General features: G+C 52.8%; 1 protein-coding gene across 2 annotated transcripts; it reads left to right on the top strand.

Moving 5' to 3' along the window:
* The first annotated feature begins 362 nt into the window (after nucleotides 1–362).
* On the top strand, nucleotides 363–14,239 carry DHX33 (DEAH-box helicase 33). 2 transcript variants are annotated; one of them, XM_043998926.1, is made up of 12 exons: nucleotides 363–604; nucleotides 3,645–3,805; nucleotides 4,101–4,328; nucleotides 4,414–4,584; nucleotides 5,010–5,195; nucleotides 5,676–5,787; nucleotides 6,904–7,063; nucleotides 7,246–7,334; nucleotides 7,427–7,557; nucleotides 7,674–7,877; nucleotides 8,625–8,711; nucleotides 13,727–14,239. In XM_043998926.1, the coding sequence occupies exons 1-12, from the start codon at nucleotides 397–399 to the stop codon at nucleotides 14,033–14,035; spliced, it is 2,046 nt and encodes a 681-aa protein (XP_043854861.1). In that variant the 5' UTR covers nucleotides 363–396; the 3' UTR covers nucleotides 14,036–14,239. The 2 variants fall into 2 exon arrangements, with proteins under 2 accessions (XP_043854861.1, XP_043854862.1); XM_043998927.1 differs by lacking the exon at nucleotides 363–604 and adding an exon at nucleotides 3,256–3,275.
* The last annotated feature ends 1,957 nt before the right edge of the window (nucleotides 14,240–16,196 follow it).

Below are 16,196 nucleotides of genomic sequence, written 5' to 3'. Positions count from 1 at the left end.
CAGGGGAATCATTGCTGACTATCAATCAGGGTCTGGCAGGCTGGAGAATTCAAAACCCTCAGTGCCCACCGAGTGGAAACAACCTGAGGCCAGGGTGGCACGTGGTCCTGGGGGCAGGGCGGGGCTTTGGCTCAGTGTGTGCTTCCTTGGGCCTTGGAGCCCTGCCCAACCGCCACAGCCTTGACCCTAGCGGGAGTGAGAGCTGGAACTGGCCGCTGTTCCTGACAAGACTACATATCCCAGCAACCCTCGCGCCCCTCCTGCACGCAGCAGGAACTGCTCGAGGTCGTCGCCCAGCTACCCGGCCCCGCCTCCTCCGGGCCCTCATGCGTTGAAGCCTTTCGAGTGCAGCCCCGTGCGCAGGCGCACTAGGTCTCCGCGCGCTGCTTCCCCGCGATGCCTGAGGAGCGCGGCCCTCCTCCGGCCAAGCGCTTCCGGGCCGGGCCCGGGGTCCCCGGGAACCGCGGAGCTATGTTGCCCGGGGGTCGTCGGCCGCCACTGGGAGCCGAGGCCCTGGAGCGTCAGCGCCGAAGTCTACCCATCTTCACGGCGCGCGGGCCACTTCTGGCCCGCCTGCGAAGCGTCGAGTGCGCCGTGCTCATTGGTGAGTCCCGGGGCCGGCGCGGGGGCGAGGGGCCGGGTGGGGCGCCCCCTGCTGGCGGGAGGGCGGAGAACGGCGCCCGCTGGGCGAGCCCAGCGTGCGCACGCGCGAGTCAGACGTGGCAGCGTCTAGGTTCTGCGTACCTTAAAGGGATTACCCGTTGCGCATGCTCGCAGATCTCGGCGGCCTGGCTGGGCCGTCTGGGAGCCGCACGCCAGGTCGCCCCCTACTGGTGGCTGCTGAGCCCTAAGTGGCTTGGGAGAAGAAAGTTTCCGAGAAATGAGATGAGATGGGGGTCGGGGTCGGGGGAACCGGGAGTGCAAAGGCCTGGAGATGGGAGATGGAAGGAAGGTCGTGGGCTCGGAATTTATAGGAGGCCAGTGTCACTTGTGGGAAGAAAGTAGGAAACAAACATCCTACTATGTGCTAAGCACTTTTTAGATATTATTTGAACCTAACTGCAATTCTGGGAGGTAGGTGCTATCATGAGCCTCATTTTATGGTCAGAGACTCTTACCCAGGGATACAGCTAGTCGTTGAGTCAGAATTCGAACTCAAGTCTTTCTGACTCTAGGCCCAGCCCTGTCACACTGTACTCCCTAGCTGTAAGAAGACTGGGAAAGGTAGGAAGGGCCCACGTTATGAAGAGCTTCAAATGCCCAACAGAGCATTTTTGTATTAGCTCTCGGAGCCATTGGAGTTTTTTGAATGGGGGAGGTGGTGACATGGTAGAATCTGCTCATTAGGAAAATCATTTTGTTGGCCAGAGGATGGACCCGAGTAGGGAGAGACTTGAGGAAGGGAGACACCCTCTCCCCTTCTCCAGTAGCTACTTCAATAGTCTAGGCTGGGGGTAAACAGGGTGGGTGCAGGGTCCAAGGAGAGGTGAGAGCTCTAGGTGTGATGGTACAGAGGTGAAATTAATCAAAGATATTGATCAGAGAAATCCCAAGAGATGTTGCAAAGGAGAAATAGAGGAGATGCAGCAGAGGTGAAATGGGTAAGAGATGGAAGCAGAGATGAAATTGACAGGCCTTGACACCATATTGGATCCTGGAGGGTGAGAGAAGAGTCCAGTTTGACTCCTGAGTTGTGAGCCTGGGGGACTATGAAGAAATACAATGAGTTCTGCTTGGGGCATCCAGCTTGAGGTGTCCACTGGGCAGTTGGAGATATGAGGCTGGAGGTGAGGAGAAGAGAAATTGGGGTTGGATACAGAACCTTGGGAGTCATCAACATAGAGATGTAGGAGCTGATGAGTGAGTTTGTATAATTAATAGCATTTGTATATTGACTTAAGGTTGGCAAAGCTCCCTAAAACCCTGTGAAGTAGGGGTTGTGAATATTACCTTTTTACCAAAATGAGGAAACTCAGACTGAGCGAGATTGTGTGACCAGGGTTGTGTGACAATAAGTGTTGGGTCTTCTGACTCTAGGTCCAGAATTATCTCCACTGTGCCCTCCCAGCTACTTCAGAGTATTGAGAAAAGAAGGCTCAGGCTAGAAGCTTGGGGTATACTCACTGTTGGAGAGTATGCTGTGGCTGATGACCCAGGAAAAATGACTCAGTCTACAAAACCCCGGTGAGATGAGAGTGTTCAGTGAAGGTTAGTCAGCTATGTCTGAGGCAGCAGATAGGCTGAGAAAGATGAAGCCTGAGAAAAAGCCAGTGAAGAGATTCTTACTGCCTTTGACAGCCAGATTGCAAAGGGCTCACCAGTGAGTGAGAGGAGCAAAAAGGGAGGCTTTTTTCCAGGGGGCTGGCTGAGAAAGGGTTGTAACAGGGGATTATAGATCTAGTGATGGTTTCTGAAGACTGGTAGAAACCTGGGCTCATTTGCAGTCAGCAGGGAAGGAGTCAGATTAGAGATGGAAAATTGGGGGGGGTGGGGTTGGAGGGGATGATTTCAGGAGCCGCAGGACAGAATGTGAGGAGATTAGAGGGGTAGACCTTGGCCGGTGCTCTTCATTAGAGAATGAAACAAGGTAGAGGGAGGTGTTGGTTAATTTCAGGAAGCTCATGGCTTATTCAAGCCTTCGGAGAGTGATGGGGTGGCAAGTGGAAGAGAAGGGTAGAGAGGTTGGTTTAAGTTTGGGCACAGCTGAGCACATCGATTATTGTCCCTGATGTGGGGTCAGGGAGAGCACAAGGGGCCTGGGGGAGTGGGTTAAAGCACTTCTGGAAGCCTGCTCCCTACGAGGTCTTCTGGGAACATCCCAGGCTCTACCACTGACCAAGGGTGAAAGGGGAGGGGGCCCTAGGAGGCCTGCAGAATCCCAGGGTTGGGTAAAAAGAAGGGTCCAGGAGGATCTAAAGGGACTTCACCCTTGGCATCCCTCCTCTTTCATCTTTGCCCTTCTGGTGTTGAGTTTTGTTTGCTTGTTTTGAAGGAAACCAGGGATTCTGAGAGGCTGTGCTAAGGAGATGGGGCAGCAAATTCACCAGTGTGGCTCACATGTAGTATGAGGTGGTTTTTTTTCCATTATGCCCAATTCTTCGTGACCCCATTTGGGGTTTTCTTGGCCAAGATACTAGAGTGATTTGCAATTTTCTTCTCCAGCTCATTTTACAGATGAGGAAACTGAGGCAAACATGGTTAAGCGGATTGCATGGGAACTACTAAGTGTCTGAGGTCAGATTTGAACCAAGGAGATTCAGTCTTCCTGACTCCAGGTCTGGTGCTCCTGCCTAGAATGAGTGGAGACAAGTAAATGTGGGAAGAGAGCAGGCCAATCAGAGGAGCTTGGAGGTCCTAGGGGGCCACTGGAAGTTGTTGACAGGCTTCAGCCTAAGTGCTTAGGGAAGCTAATTTCTCCCCTGGTTCCTTTGAAATGTCCCTTGGGTTTCATTGTTTCTCCAGAAGGTCAGTGTGCTTCTTTGTGGGTTTAGACACCCTTGGACGAACACCTTGGCAGTCCCCAGGCTTGAGGACCTGTGCCCTGGACAGCACTTGGGCAAATGGCACCCAAATCCTGGGCCTGGGCAGGGCTCAGCCAAGCTCTCTTAGTGAAAGGCCTTCTCTCTCCTGTTCTTATTGCCCAGGGGAAACTGGTTCAGGGAAGACAACACAGATTCCCCAGTACCTTTATGAGGCGGGCCTGGGCCGCCAAGGTGTCATTGCCGTGACCCAGCCTCGCCGCGTCGCTGCCATCTCTCTGGCTGCCAGAGTGTCGGATGAAAAGCAGACGGAGCTAGGCAAGCTGGTGGGTAGCTTTTCTCTTCCCCAGATGGGTTGGCCTTTTTGAGCTTGGCTCTGGACTGTGCTTAGGCCCTGACTCTGACCTCCTTTCTGCTGAAAGACTGAGTCCTTTTCAGGGCTGGACGCTCTGAGGTCAGAGATGAACTGGACCAGCCCCTCCTAGATCAGGACACTGAGGCCCGAACTCGCCCCTTCCTTACTCGGCAGCAGAATCCCTGAATCCCTGGCTTCCCACAGGGCAATCCAGCCTGGTCTTGCAGGGCCCTGGGCCTTTGGCTCTTCTCCCCTCCTCCTTGCAGGTGGGCTACACTGTGCGTTTTGATGACGTGACTTCTGAGGACACCAGAATCAAGTTTCTCACAGATGGGATGCTGCTTCGGGAAGCCATCTCCGACGCTCTGCTGAGAAAGTATAGCTTTGTCATTCTGGATGAGGCTCATGAGCGGACCATCCATACGGACGTGCTGTTGGGTGTAGTAAAGGCTGCCCAGCGCCGGCGCAAGGACTTGGGGAAGCCTCTGCTCAGAGTGAGTTCATTTGATGGGTGCCAGGCTGGCTCCGGTGTCCTGGGCCAGGCAGGGCTTGGACACTCCCCACGTGCTGTCCCCATAGGTCCTTGTCATGTCGGCCACCATGGACGTGGACCTCTTCTCCCGGTACTTCAACGGTGCACCCGTTCTCTACGTGGAAGGACGGCAGTATCCCATCCAGGTTTACTACACCAAAGAGCCCCAGAGCGATTATCTCCATGCTGCGCTGGTCTCCATCTTCCAGATTCACCAGGTGGGGTCCTCCGTGGGTCCAGCAGGGCTGGATCTTGGCCATGGGACCCTGTGGGCTTGGGTGAGGAGTGAATGTAAGTTCAGAAGAGACAGCCTTCGCGGGCTGGGCAGAGAAGATGCTGGGTGAGTCAGGACGCCCCTTATTGGCCTGGTATAGTGGGGTGGAGCACTATGAAACTTGGGGCGCTCCCATGCTCCCTGGTTTGTCCTCATGCTGCCATGGCCCCTGTCTGCCTTTCTCAAGATGCCTAGTAGTGCTCGGGGTGCGGTGGATGTGACAAGGGCATTGCTGGGCATTGGGGTGGCAAGCCATCTCCTGCACTTGGCTCTGCAGGTGATTGTTCTCTACTAGACTGAAAACTGCTTGAGGGCAGGGGCTCTCGGAGCCTAATCAGAGGCCTGGTTTTGGCTCTGCCCCCCATGCAGGAGGCGCCGCCTGCTCAGGATATTCTGGTGTTCCTCACGGGTCAGGAGGAGATCGAGGCTCTTTGCAAGGCCTGCCGAGACATAGCCCGGCACCTGCCAGAGGACTGCCTGCCACTGCTGGTGCTGCCGCTGTACGCCTCCCTCCCCAGCTCCCAGCAGCTCAGGGTCTTCCAGGGGGCCCCCAAGGTCAGTCCAGCTGAAAGCACCCGCGCTCCCTCCACGCCAGGCACCGTGCGCACATCTCACCGTCGATTCACGTGCTTGTCTCCTGGCCGCTCTGCTGAAAGGCGCTGAGGGGAGGCCTGGAGGCTTGGCTTGGTTTGTCCTGCCCAGGGTCCCCAGTCAGGGGAGGTCATCAGAGGGGTCAGGAGAAAAGGAAAATCACGTGAGCTTGGAAGGCCTGGCATTTCAGTGCCTTCTCTTTTCCCCCTTGACTCTACAGTTGTGGTCAGAGGTGGCCATTTCACTAAGAAATGCTGGCCCCACAAGGCAGCTGTGACCCTGGGAAGGTGCCTGAAGGGGGTCCTTCCCCTGAACCCCCTACTCATAAGCATTGGAGCTCCAGGCCTTAGATCTGTCCAGGGAGAGACCAGGCTAACCCACATGGATGTTTAAATGGGTTCTAGCCACCACTCATGAGGCTCTGGGACTCTGTTCATCCTTCAGGGTTCTCGCAAAGTGATCATTTCAACCAACATTGCAGAAACCTCCATTACCATCACGGGCATAAAGCATGTGATTGACACAGGCATGGTCAAGGCCAAGAGGTATAATCCTGGTGAGTGCATGGGGAGTCACTTTCCCTAGGCAGAGAGAAGGATGGAGGGGGCGAGGATAGACAGAGTGGGGGGAGGTTGGAGATGGGGAGAGAGACACAGATTAGGCAGAGGTGGGGGATGGGGAAGCTTCGCCACCTCTCTGAGAATGGAGCTCCCCAGAGAAAGTTTGGGGTGGTGTAATGATTGGAATGATGCCACCTGCTGGAGACTTACTGTAGAAAAGCTCCCCATGAAGTGAAGGTCTTTGAGGGCAAGACCAGGAGTCTTTTCTTTGGCGTCAGGAAGTGATGTCTGCTTGTGGGAGGAAGAAGGGGGGAGCCTGGCGCTCTGACTGGGGCTTTTTCCTGAGGACGCTGGTGGAGAGGGGAGCTAGAAATGTACTCTCTCTTTAATAGATAGATGAATCTAGGCCTTTCTCTCTCTTTATCAGATTCTTGTTCTCCTTAATAAACGCTTAAAAGCCTAACTCTTGCTAAAGCTTATACTTTATTGGCGACTACTCATTAGATATTTTAGACGGACGAGCTAGAATTTCAGCCTTAACAGTGGCCTCGTGTTGGGTTCCCAGATGCCGTTCATGGGGCAGACTAAGAGAAGCTGTGCCAGTCTTGTTCTTTTTCCCATGTGACCTTGGCTCCCCAGCCCCTGCCCTGAGGGTTCCCCTCCCTGTCTATTCTGCTTGTGTGCCCAGGCCCCTCTGACTTCCAGACTTAGAAAGTCAGAAGGGGCCTCTCCTGAGGCAGCCCCCTGAATTTTGGGACACTCTTAGGACATCCACTCCAAACCCTCCTCTTCTCCACTTTACCCCTTTGCTGTTTCCAAACTTCTCAGGCTGAGAAGAGCGAGGCAAACCCTAATTGCTTCCTGTGCTAGCCTCCTTAAAGACCCCTCTCATCTCTCTCTCCAGCACACACACACGCACACGTGCACATACACACACATGCACACGTATATGCACACATGCACCCTAGGCTCAGTCCCTTCCTCACCCCAGGGGTGATCTTCCTCCTCCTCCTCCAGCCTGGATGGAGCCAGGTTCCTGTTTGGGGAGCACTGGGGCTTTGCAGCATGGGGAATGGTGGTGATTTTGACCCCACTGGCTCCATTCTTCCCAGAGAGTGGCCTGGAGGTATTGGCTGTCCAGCGGGTATCAAAGACCCAAGCATGGCAACGGACAGGGCGGGCCGGCCGTGAGGACAGTGGGGCTTGTTACCGCCTCTACACAGAGGATGAGTTTGAGAAATTCGATAAGATGACGATCCCTGAGATCCAGAGGTTTGAAGGGTCTTCCCCTCCCTCCCTGCCCTCCTCCCCTCCTCCCCCTCCCCATGTGCGTTTTTTTCTCAGCTTGGGTTGGGATTTCCAGCCTCCTTGCTCTTGGTGCCCCTTCCCTGTGGATTGATTGAGTCAGAGAGGGGTCGGTGACGGTCGCCTTGCCTGGCTCGGGTTTTTCCTAGGTGTAACCTGGCCAGTGTCATCCTGCAGCTCTTAGCCCTGCGAGTGCCAAACGTCCTCACTTTTGATTTCATGTCTAAACCATCCCCAGGTGAGTGGGGGGCCTTTGCGGGATGCCCATGTGCCAGGGCAGATTGGGTCTTGGGAGGCTTCAGGCTCCTCTCTGTGCTCTGTCCCCCCCAGATCACATGCAGGCAGCCCTGGAGCAGCTGGAGCTGCTGGGCGCCCTCCAGCGGAAGAAGGATGAGCCCCTGGTGCTGACCCCCACTGGAAGGAAGATGGCGGCTTTCCCTTTGGAGCCCAAGTTTGCCAAAGTAAATCTCCATTCATGCTGCTGGCCCAGGATGAGGCAGGCATCCTGCGCACCCACCCCTGGCCCTCCAGAGGCCCACGTTTGGGGTTTCAGCCGCTCCCCATTTGTCCTTTGCAGACCATCCTTCTCTCCCCCAAATTCCACTGCACAGAAGAGATACTGACCATTGTCTCCCTGCTGTCTGTGGACAGTGTCCTGTACAACCCTCCTTCCCGGCGAGATGAGGTGCAGTGCGTCAGAAAGAAGTTTGTCTCCAGTGAGGGGGACCACCTGACCCTGCTCAACGTGTACCGAGCCTTCAGAAACGTCGGCGGCAACAAGGTTTGGCCCTGGAGCCCCCAGGCCAGTCCCTTGACCATGCACAGCCCAGCTCCCATCCTGGTCCCTTTGTCCTTTTCTCATACCACCTCGATAGCTACTGAGTCTGGTGGTGCAAGTGTATGCGATGCTCTGCCCTGGTAATCCCCCACCTCTCTGCTGGGGGGGAGGAGGAGAGTTGTGCTTCATTTCCTTCTTGTGACTGTCACAGCTTAAAGGCTTCACACTCACACCCATGTGCTCACACACAAACGAGTGCTTGCACATGCATGCGCACGCGCGCGCGTGCACGCACACACACACACACCCAGGGCCAGGCAGGCAGGCAATAGGGCACATTTATTAGGTGTTTCCTGAGTGCTTCCCGGCTCTGTGCTAAGACCAGTTCCCTGTTTGTGGGATTGCATTGTTCCAGGTTGGAGGCCTGGCATCAACCCAGGCCACCCCTGCCCCATGTAAGGAAATGACACCGTATCCTAACTGCCCTTGCAGTGGGGGGTTGGGGGGGTGTTCCTGAGGGAGGGCAGCCTCAGGGAGCATCCGAAGAGCCAGGGTCCGTCTTTGTGGCTGGAGAATGGATTTGTCTCTGCAGGTTGTTCAGGCGCTCCCTGGTGGCTAGAACAGGTCAGCCCTGGAGCCTTCCCTGAAGGGCCTGGCCACCTTCCGGGTACCAGGGGGTCCTGCCCTGCTCAGAGCAGAATCTGCTTCTGGAAAATTGGCGGATGTCCTAGCTCTTTCTCTTGTTCCCAGGAATGGTGCCGAGAGAATTTTGTCAACAGCAAGAATATGCTGCTTGTGGCAGAGGTCCGAGCCCAGCTCCGGGACATCTGTATCAAGGTAATGTTGGGGACAGAAGAGGCGGCCAGACCCATGCTCGGGCCTGGCACCCTCTAGCGGGAGCTCTTGTCAGCAAGGCTCCTTCTCACTGCCCTGGACCCTTCCTCAGTGGGAGCCTGAGCCGTGAGGTGGCTGTGCTCATTCATTTTGTCCCATCATCCTCAGTGCAGTCCCATGCTCCTTCTCTGCCCGCTTGCTCTTAGGGCCAGGGAGGCTTTGTGTAGTTTAACCCTCACAGTCTTGAGGAAATGAGGGTAAGCCGTGAATTGGTGACTCCTTGGGTACACCCTAGGGTCAGGATCACTCACCTCCCAAGGTGGTCCCTCCCGTTTGGGGCAGCTCTGGTTGGGCCAGAATGGGTGTCCTGCTCAGCCTAACGGGGTCTTCGTGTTCTCCGAGCAGCTGTCTGCTTCTCTCAAGGCTTTGGCGGACTTACCCTCCTAAGTCATCTGGCCCATCCTCCTGGGCCCTCCCCAAGATCTCCGTCCTTCCTAAATGTGGGTCCCTCAGCTCTGGGCCGGACCAGGGGGCCATCGTCACCTTCCTAGGCTTGTGTGTTTATCCCTTTGTTGTGTATGGAAGCCCTGGATCCCGGCCATTCTGTGTGGCCTAAGTGATGCTTTAGGCTCCAAGCACATGCCTGACGTTTTCTCCTCCCAGGGCAGATCCTGTGCTCTCAGCTGTCAGGGTCTGTCTGTGTGTCAGTGCTCCCAGGCCAGCACAGGGCCCCGGGGACTCTCCTGGATCCCTTTCCAGCTGACATCGAAGTCCTGAGCACCACTCTAGGCTCTGGCCAGCACATCGATCTCTGTAATAACCTCTCATCTATGTCTTTCTGTGTTTTCCCTAAAAATTGTGTGAATTCAGGTAGGCTCTGTGCATGGTAGCATTCCCTTCTTGGATTCTGTTAGTTTCCAGTGGACGTGGAAGTGAACAGGATGACCTGGTGGTCACAGTCTTGACGCACAAGATCAAATGCTCTCTGTTGAACAAATACATTGTTCCTACTTGGTCACCACCAGCAGCAGCTGGGTGAGGAGTAATGGCTCCCAGAGAGACCACGGGCTTGGCAGCATACCTTTCATGCAGAAGCTCCATCCCCATGGGCAAGGGAGTGAGGTTCCTGTAGACACGGTGAGAGCTCAGTCAGGGAGACTGGAAAGGAGAGCAAGGCCTTTGGAAGCTTGGAGCCTGCTCATCTCCTGGGAGCAGATGTTATCCGTGTGCAGGGGAGACATCCTTGAGAAATCCTGAGGGACGGGAGGAAACAGAAGCTGCGGGATTGGCCTTTTCTTCAGAAGTAACGGAGGCACACGCAGAGAACAGGCAGTCCTCGTCCCTCACACATTGCCTTAGCCTACCATCCCAAAGAATGGAGCAGGTCAGACAGATGTTTGTGTGGCTTCAGCCACGTTGAGGCAAGTGAGAGGCCTGAGGTTGCCACAGCCATGCAGCTCTTTCTGGCTCCCTAACTCATGGAGCTGTGCTGTTTAGCATCATCTTTTTGAGACCATGGACAGTGGCCTGTCCTCACATCAGTCTGAGGATGATTAGAATCCATGAAGGGCAGCCAGGGCATGTTTCGTACCATCAAATCTACTTCCTAGGCGCCTGGAGCCACTCCCTCTGCCCCTTCAAGTGTGAAGGTCATTCTCCCTGCTGGGGGTGTCAGGGCAGAGAGTAGCAGGTGACCAAGCCTGACTTCTCTGCACCATCCATCACCTCTCCTCCCACTTGTGTCATGCAGTGGTCCTCTGCCACGTTCTTGCCTCCTTGTTCTTCAGTGACATTGAAAGAAAACTCACTCTTTTGTTAACCCCAATCTTCCCTCTCTTCCCCATTCAAGGTGCAGTGCTTGCAGACCCCTGGCAGACTTTAGCAGACTTCCTCCTCTCCTTGCCTCCCCATCTTGTCCATGTTGGTAGCCTCATCGATCTCTCCTCACCTGGATTGTTTCTTTTTGCATCTTCAGAATTTCAGTCCTGTGAGCCTCCCAGACTGACTTTGTCTAGACTATTCTTTTTTTTTTTTGCAAGAAACATTTATTTTTTCCAGTTACATGTAAGGGGTAGTTTTCAACATTCATTTTCCTCAGATTTAGAGTTCCAAATTTTTCTCTCTCCCTCCCTCCCTCCCTTTCCTCCCCCCTGCATGAGATTGCAACCAGGTTATATATGTACAATCTACATGGGTTCTTTTTATCAGTTCTTTCTATTGGGGGTGCATAGTAAGCTTCCTCTTTAGTTCCTTGGGATTGTCTTGGATCATTGCACTGCTGAGAGTGGTTAAGTCAATTCACAATTGCTCATTGAACAATACTGCTGTCACTACACACAATGTCTTCCCAGCTCTGCTCACTTCACTATACATTGATGTTCATTAGTCTTGCCAGGTTTTTCTGGGATCATCCCGTTGGTCATTTTCTATAGCACTAGACCATTCCACCACAATCATATAGCACAGCTTTTTTTCCATCATTCCTCAATTGATGGACATTCCCTTGATTTTCAATTCTTAGCCACCACAAAGAGTTGCTATAAATATTTTTTGTACAATTTTTCTCCCTTTTCTCTTTCATGATTACTATTGTTAACTGTTTCCCTTCCATCCTATTCCCTTCCCCATGATATTTATTCTATTATCCATCTTCTTTCATCCTATCCCTCTTCAAAAGGAATTTGCTTCTATCTGTCCCCTCCCCGACTCTGCCCTTCCTTCTTTTGCCCCTCTCTCTTTATCCCCTTCCCCTCCTATTTTCCTGCAGGGTTAGAGAGATTACTCCATCCAATTGAGTGTGTACATTATTCCCTCCTTGAGCCAATTCTAATGAGATTGAGGTCTTTGAGCCAATTCTGATGAGTGTTAGGCTCATTTACTGCCCAGATTAAATAGATTACTCTACCCAGTTTTGTGTGTGTGTGTGTGTGTGTGTGTGTTTTAGTCCCTCCTTGAGGCAACTCTGATGAGTTTAAAGTCTTTGAGCCTTTTCGGATGAGTGTGAGGTACATTCACTGCCCTGCTCCTCTCCCATCTCTTCCCCCACTCCATAAGCCTTTTTCTGTTTCTTTCTTGTAGGATTTCTCCTCTGCCCTTCCCCCTTCCCCATTGCATTCCCCTAACCCCTCAATTTAACCCGAAAGATGTCATCATGGGGCAGGTAGGTGACATAGTGGACAAAGCATCACCCCTAGACCCAGGGGGATCCCAGCCAAAACCCGGCCTCAGACACAAGACAGTCATCCACTGTATGACCCCAGGTGTGTCCCCCAACTCCAGTTTTTTATAGTTCTCTAGGGTCTTGTATTTGAAAGTCAAATTTGCCATTCAGTTCAGGTCTTTTCATCACAAATATCTGAAAGTCCTCTTTTCCATTAAAGTCCCATTTTTTTTCTCTGAAAGATCATGATGAGTTTTGCTGGGTAGGTGATTCTTGGTTGTAATCCCAATTCCTTTGCTCTCTGGAATATCCTATTCCATGCCCTCCTAATGTAGAAGCTGCTAGATCTTGTGCTATCCTGACTGGGGCTCCACAGTACTTGAATTCTTTCTTTTTGGCAGCTTGCAGTATTTCCTCCTTGACCTGAGAGCTCTGGAATTTGGCTATAATATTCCTAGGAGTTTTCCTTTTGGGATCTCTTTCTGGAGGTGGTTGGTGGATTCTTTCAATTTCTATTTTAGCTTCTGCTTCTAGAATTTCAGGGCAATTTTCCCTGAGAATATCTTGGAAGATGATGTCTAAGCTCTTTCCTTGATCATGGTTTTCAGGTAGACCAATAATTTTCATATTATCTCTCCTGGACCTATTCTCCAAGTCAGCAGTTTTTCCCAGAAGATATTTCACATTGCCCTCTATTTTTTTATTCATTTGGATTTGCTTTATTGTGTCTTGGTTTCTCATAAAGTCACTGGCTTCCATTTCTTCAATCCTAATTCTTAGGCAATTATTTTCATCAGAGAGCTTTTCCATTTGGCTTTTCAAGCTATTAACTTTTTTCTCATGTCTTTCCTGCATCACCCTCATTTCTCTTTCCATTTTTTCCTCTACCTCTCTAACTTTATCTTCAAAGTCCTTTTTGAGCACCTCTATGGCCTGAGACCAATTTGCATTTTTCTTGAAACCTTTAGATATAGGGGCCCTAATGTTGACATCTTCCTCTGAGGGTGCACCTCAGTCTTGCTTGTTACTGAAGAAACTTTCTATGGTCCTCACCTTTCTCTCTCTGTCTGCTCATCTTGCCTTTCTTTTACTTGGCTTTTAGCTCCTTAAAGTGGGACACTGTTTCCAGGCTGCAGTATCCCAAGCTTCAGAAGTCCCAGGTGGTATGATTTAAGGAGGATCAGGTTCTTCACTTGCCTGGCCTGATACCTGGTCAGTAGATGACCCCAGACCAACTTGCTAATCCAACCAGCTTTGTGTGTTGTGGTTGTCAGCTCTGAGGAGCCTGTTCCCCTCCCCCACCTGGGCCACTGCTACTCAAGCCTACCACCTGGTTCTCAGCAGGGGTGAAAAACCCAAGTTCTGCCTCAGCACCCTGTAGTCTCCCCCACTGCCCAGGGCTCAGCCCTCCCTCTCACCAGCCTGTGAGCTTAGTTCCAGACGACACTGGCCCTTCAGCTGATTCAGGGGCTCTGGGGGTCTGCTTCTCTGGTGAGGCCTTCCTGGGACTGGATCTGTGGCAGGGTGACTGTGGGGTTGGGCTCCACTCCTGTCTCAGCACAGCAGCTCCCTCCTTCTGTCCAGACTATTCTTAGCTAAAATGATCAGGGCCTCTACCCCTCAGCTGATGCTTCTTTTGAAGAGTCAGCTTCTCAGTGGGGTACAATGGGGTACAGTGGGAGGAACCTGCCCTACTCCCCAGGGTCAGTCCCCGTAATAGATCATTTGGATGGGAGATGCTGGCATGAGGAGGAAGAGGACTTAACTAAGCTTCCCCTCACGGTCCTGGCCAAAACCTCAGTCTGGTGGGGAGAATTGGGGGATCAGGAGTCTTCTTTCTCCTTCTCTTTCTGGACAGATGTCGATGCCAATGGAGTCTTCACGGGCAGACACGGGGAACATCCGCCGCTGCCTGGCGCATGGCCTTTTCATGAACACGGCCGAGCTTCAGCCTGATGGGACCTATGTGACCGTGGACACTCGCCAGCCAGTGGCCATCCACCCATCCTCTGTGCTCTTCCACTGCAAACCGGCCTGCGTCACTTACAACGAGCTATTGTCTACCAACAAGTGCTACATGAGGGACCTCTGCGTGGTAGACGCAGACTGGCTGTACGATGCGGCCCCTGAGTACTTCCGCAGGAAGATGCGGGCCGCCCGCAGCTGAGCCTTGTGTCCTAAGCCAGCACTTGGGCAGAACGGGGAGAGCAGGTCAGAGCTCTGTCTGGCATGTAGTGGCTTTGGAAACTGCAGGGAAGGTATGAGCCATGCTCATCACTGGCTGCTGGGCAGGAATCTGCCTTGGTTGGCGACAGTTTTTATCTGTATACAGTTTTTCAATTGAAAATGCAATAAAGTTACTTTTGTACAATTTTTAGGAAGGAGACGCTGCCTCTGCACCCAGGCCTTCATCCATTTGGCCTGGGCTCAGCCAGTGGGCTTATCAGATGTCTGTGTGTGCCAGGGCAGGTGTGAGGAGGGGAGAGGCGGCACTGGGGCTCCTGGTGGTGACAGTGATGGCTGCGATGATGACAGCCGGCTCTTCTTTAGGCTCAGACGCTGGCAATGTGCTTTCTGTCTTCCCACCTTCTCATCTCATTTGATCCTTCCAGCAAGCCTGTGGAAACTGAGGCTAGGCACCCAGCTGTTCAAGGGCTCACTCCCAGTCCCAGGCTTTCCACTTTGCCACCTAGCTACCACCGACTAAGACTGTTCTTAACACAGGTGACCTTTTGAATCTTTGGTGGCAGCACCCCTTTCTTCCCAGTAGACATGGGCCGCTTCCACCCTGCCCTTCCCCAGACAGACCTTCCCGTCTCTCCTCCGCCCCTGGCCACTGCCCTTCCTTTCTTTGCCCAGCACAGTTGGGCATTAGACCCCGTACCAGGCTTCAGTTTCAAGTTCAGTAGGGAAGCCCTCCTTTTGAAGAGGTCAGGCGCGGTCAGTGACCACTGGAGTGGGGTTCACCCTGAGCACGTGCATAGTGTGGGTGGGACTCTGTGAATCTTCCACTTCCACCGGGTGTCTCTACCAGAGCTTTGTCATTTGGTTTCATTGACTTTTGGTGTTTGGTGACTGGTCATTCTTTCTCTTGAAAGGGTTGTATGAGGTTCCTTTTTGTGGTGCTTTCTTGCCTCTGCATCAGCTTCCCAGGCTTCTCTCCATCACCTCCATCATTTCTTACAGCACAGTGGTGTGCCTGTATCCACGAGTCTCAGTGTTTTTCAGCCCCTTCCCAGTCAGTGGGCATCTACTTGGTTTCCAGTTCTTAGCTATCACAAAAAGAGCTACTCTCAATACTTGGGAGTATATGGTGGTGGTTTTTTCTTCTTATTCATGGCTTCCTGGTGTGGCCATTTTCAGTCACTTTATTTGCATGGTTCCAAATTGCTTTCCAAAATAGCTGTTCCACCAACAATGTATCAGTATGCCTGTCTTCCCACACTCCCTCCAGCATGGACTGGGCCATTTTTTGTCACTTTTGCAAATTTGCAGGATATGAGGTGAAACCTCAGGGTTGTTTTGGTCGGAATCCCTCAGTTTTCTGTGTGGTTATAACCACTTTGCAGTTCTTACTCTTTGTTCCTATCCTTTGACCATTTAGCTATTAGGGCATGACTGTCTGTCTTGGATAGCAAACCTTTATCAGAGAAATTGGAGACAAAGACTTATTTTCCCATTCTACCACTTCCCTTCTTACGGCTGGGGCGTTGATGTTGTCTGTCTATCAGATCAGGTCACCTGTCTCTCTTCTGGAGGCACATGTTGTGTCTCTCCCAATTGTCTTACGCCCACTCAGGGAGCCAGACTGGGCAGACCCTCTTGGCAGCACCTGACTCTGGGGGGCAGTAGGCAAGGGAGGGGGGCACCTTCTCTTTCTCCCTCTGTCGTGTGGGTCAGTGTTAGTGACCCTGCTGGCCAGTGGACAGGGCTGTCCTTGGTGGTCATCTATCACACGGGGGCAAGGACAGGCCCGGTAGCTTTTCTCTGGTCCATGGGCAGTGCTTGTTTGACCAATGCCCAGCTTGGGCTCTGCCCAGCGAGTTTCTCGGTAAAGAGGTTTGGGGAGCATTCTTCAGGGGAAAAGAGCACATGAATATCAATGGACAAAGGGGAAGAGGAAAGAAAGTGCGTGTGCTCGTGGGCCAGGTCAGATTTGCCATGGGGATGGCCCCTTCCCCAATTCCTGCCTTGCTCCTGCCCTCACACTAGCAGTTCCTCGGCCCTACCTCGGCCACACACAGACAGTAATAGCTGTGACCTCGGCTCCCCCATCTCCCCATTACCTGCTGGCTGGCTTCCCAGACCCTTGACCCCTCTGTTCTCTC

The sequence above is a fragment of the Dromiciops gliroides genome, chromosome 3 (assembly GCF_019393635.1).
Source record: "Dromiciops gliroides isolate mDroGli1 chromosome 3, mDroGli1.pri, whole genome shotgun sequence".
NCBI lineage: Eukaryota > Metazoa > Chordata > Mammalia > Microbiotheria > Microbiotheriidae > Dromiciops > Dromiciops gliroides.
Note: the sequence above shows the minus strand (reverse complement) of the source record. Positions and strands in the feature narration are given on the sequence as shown.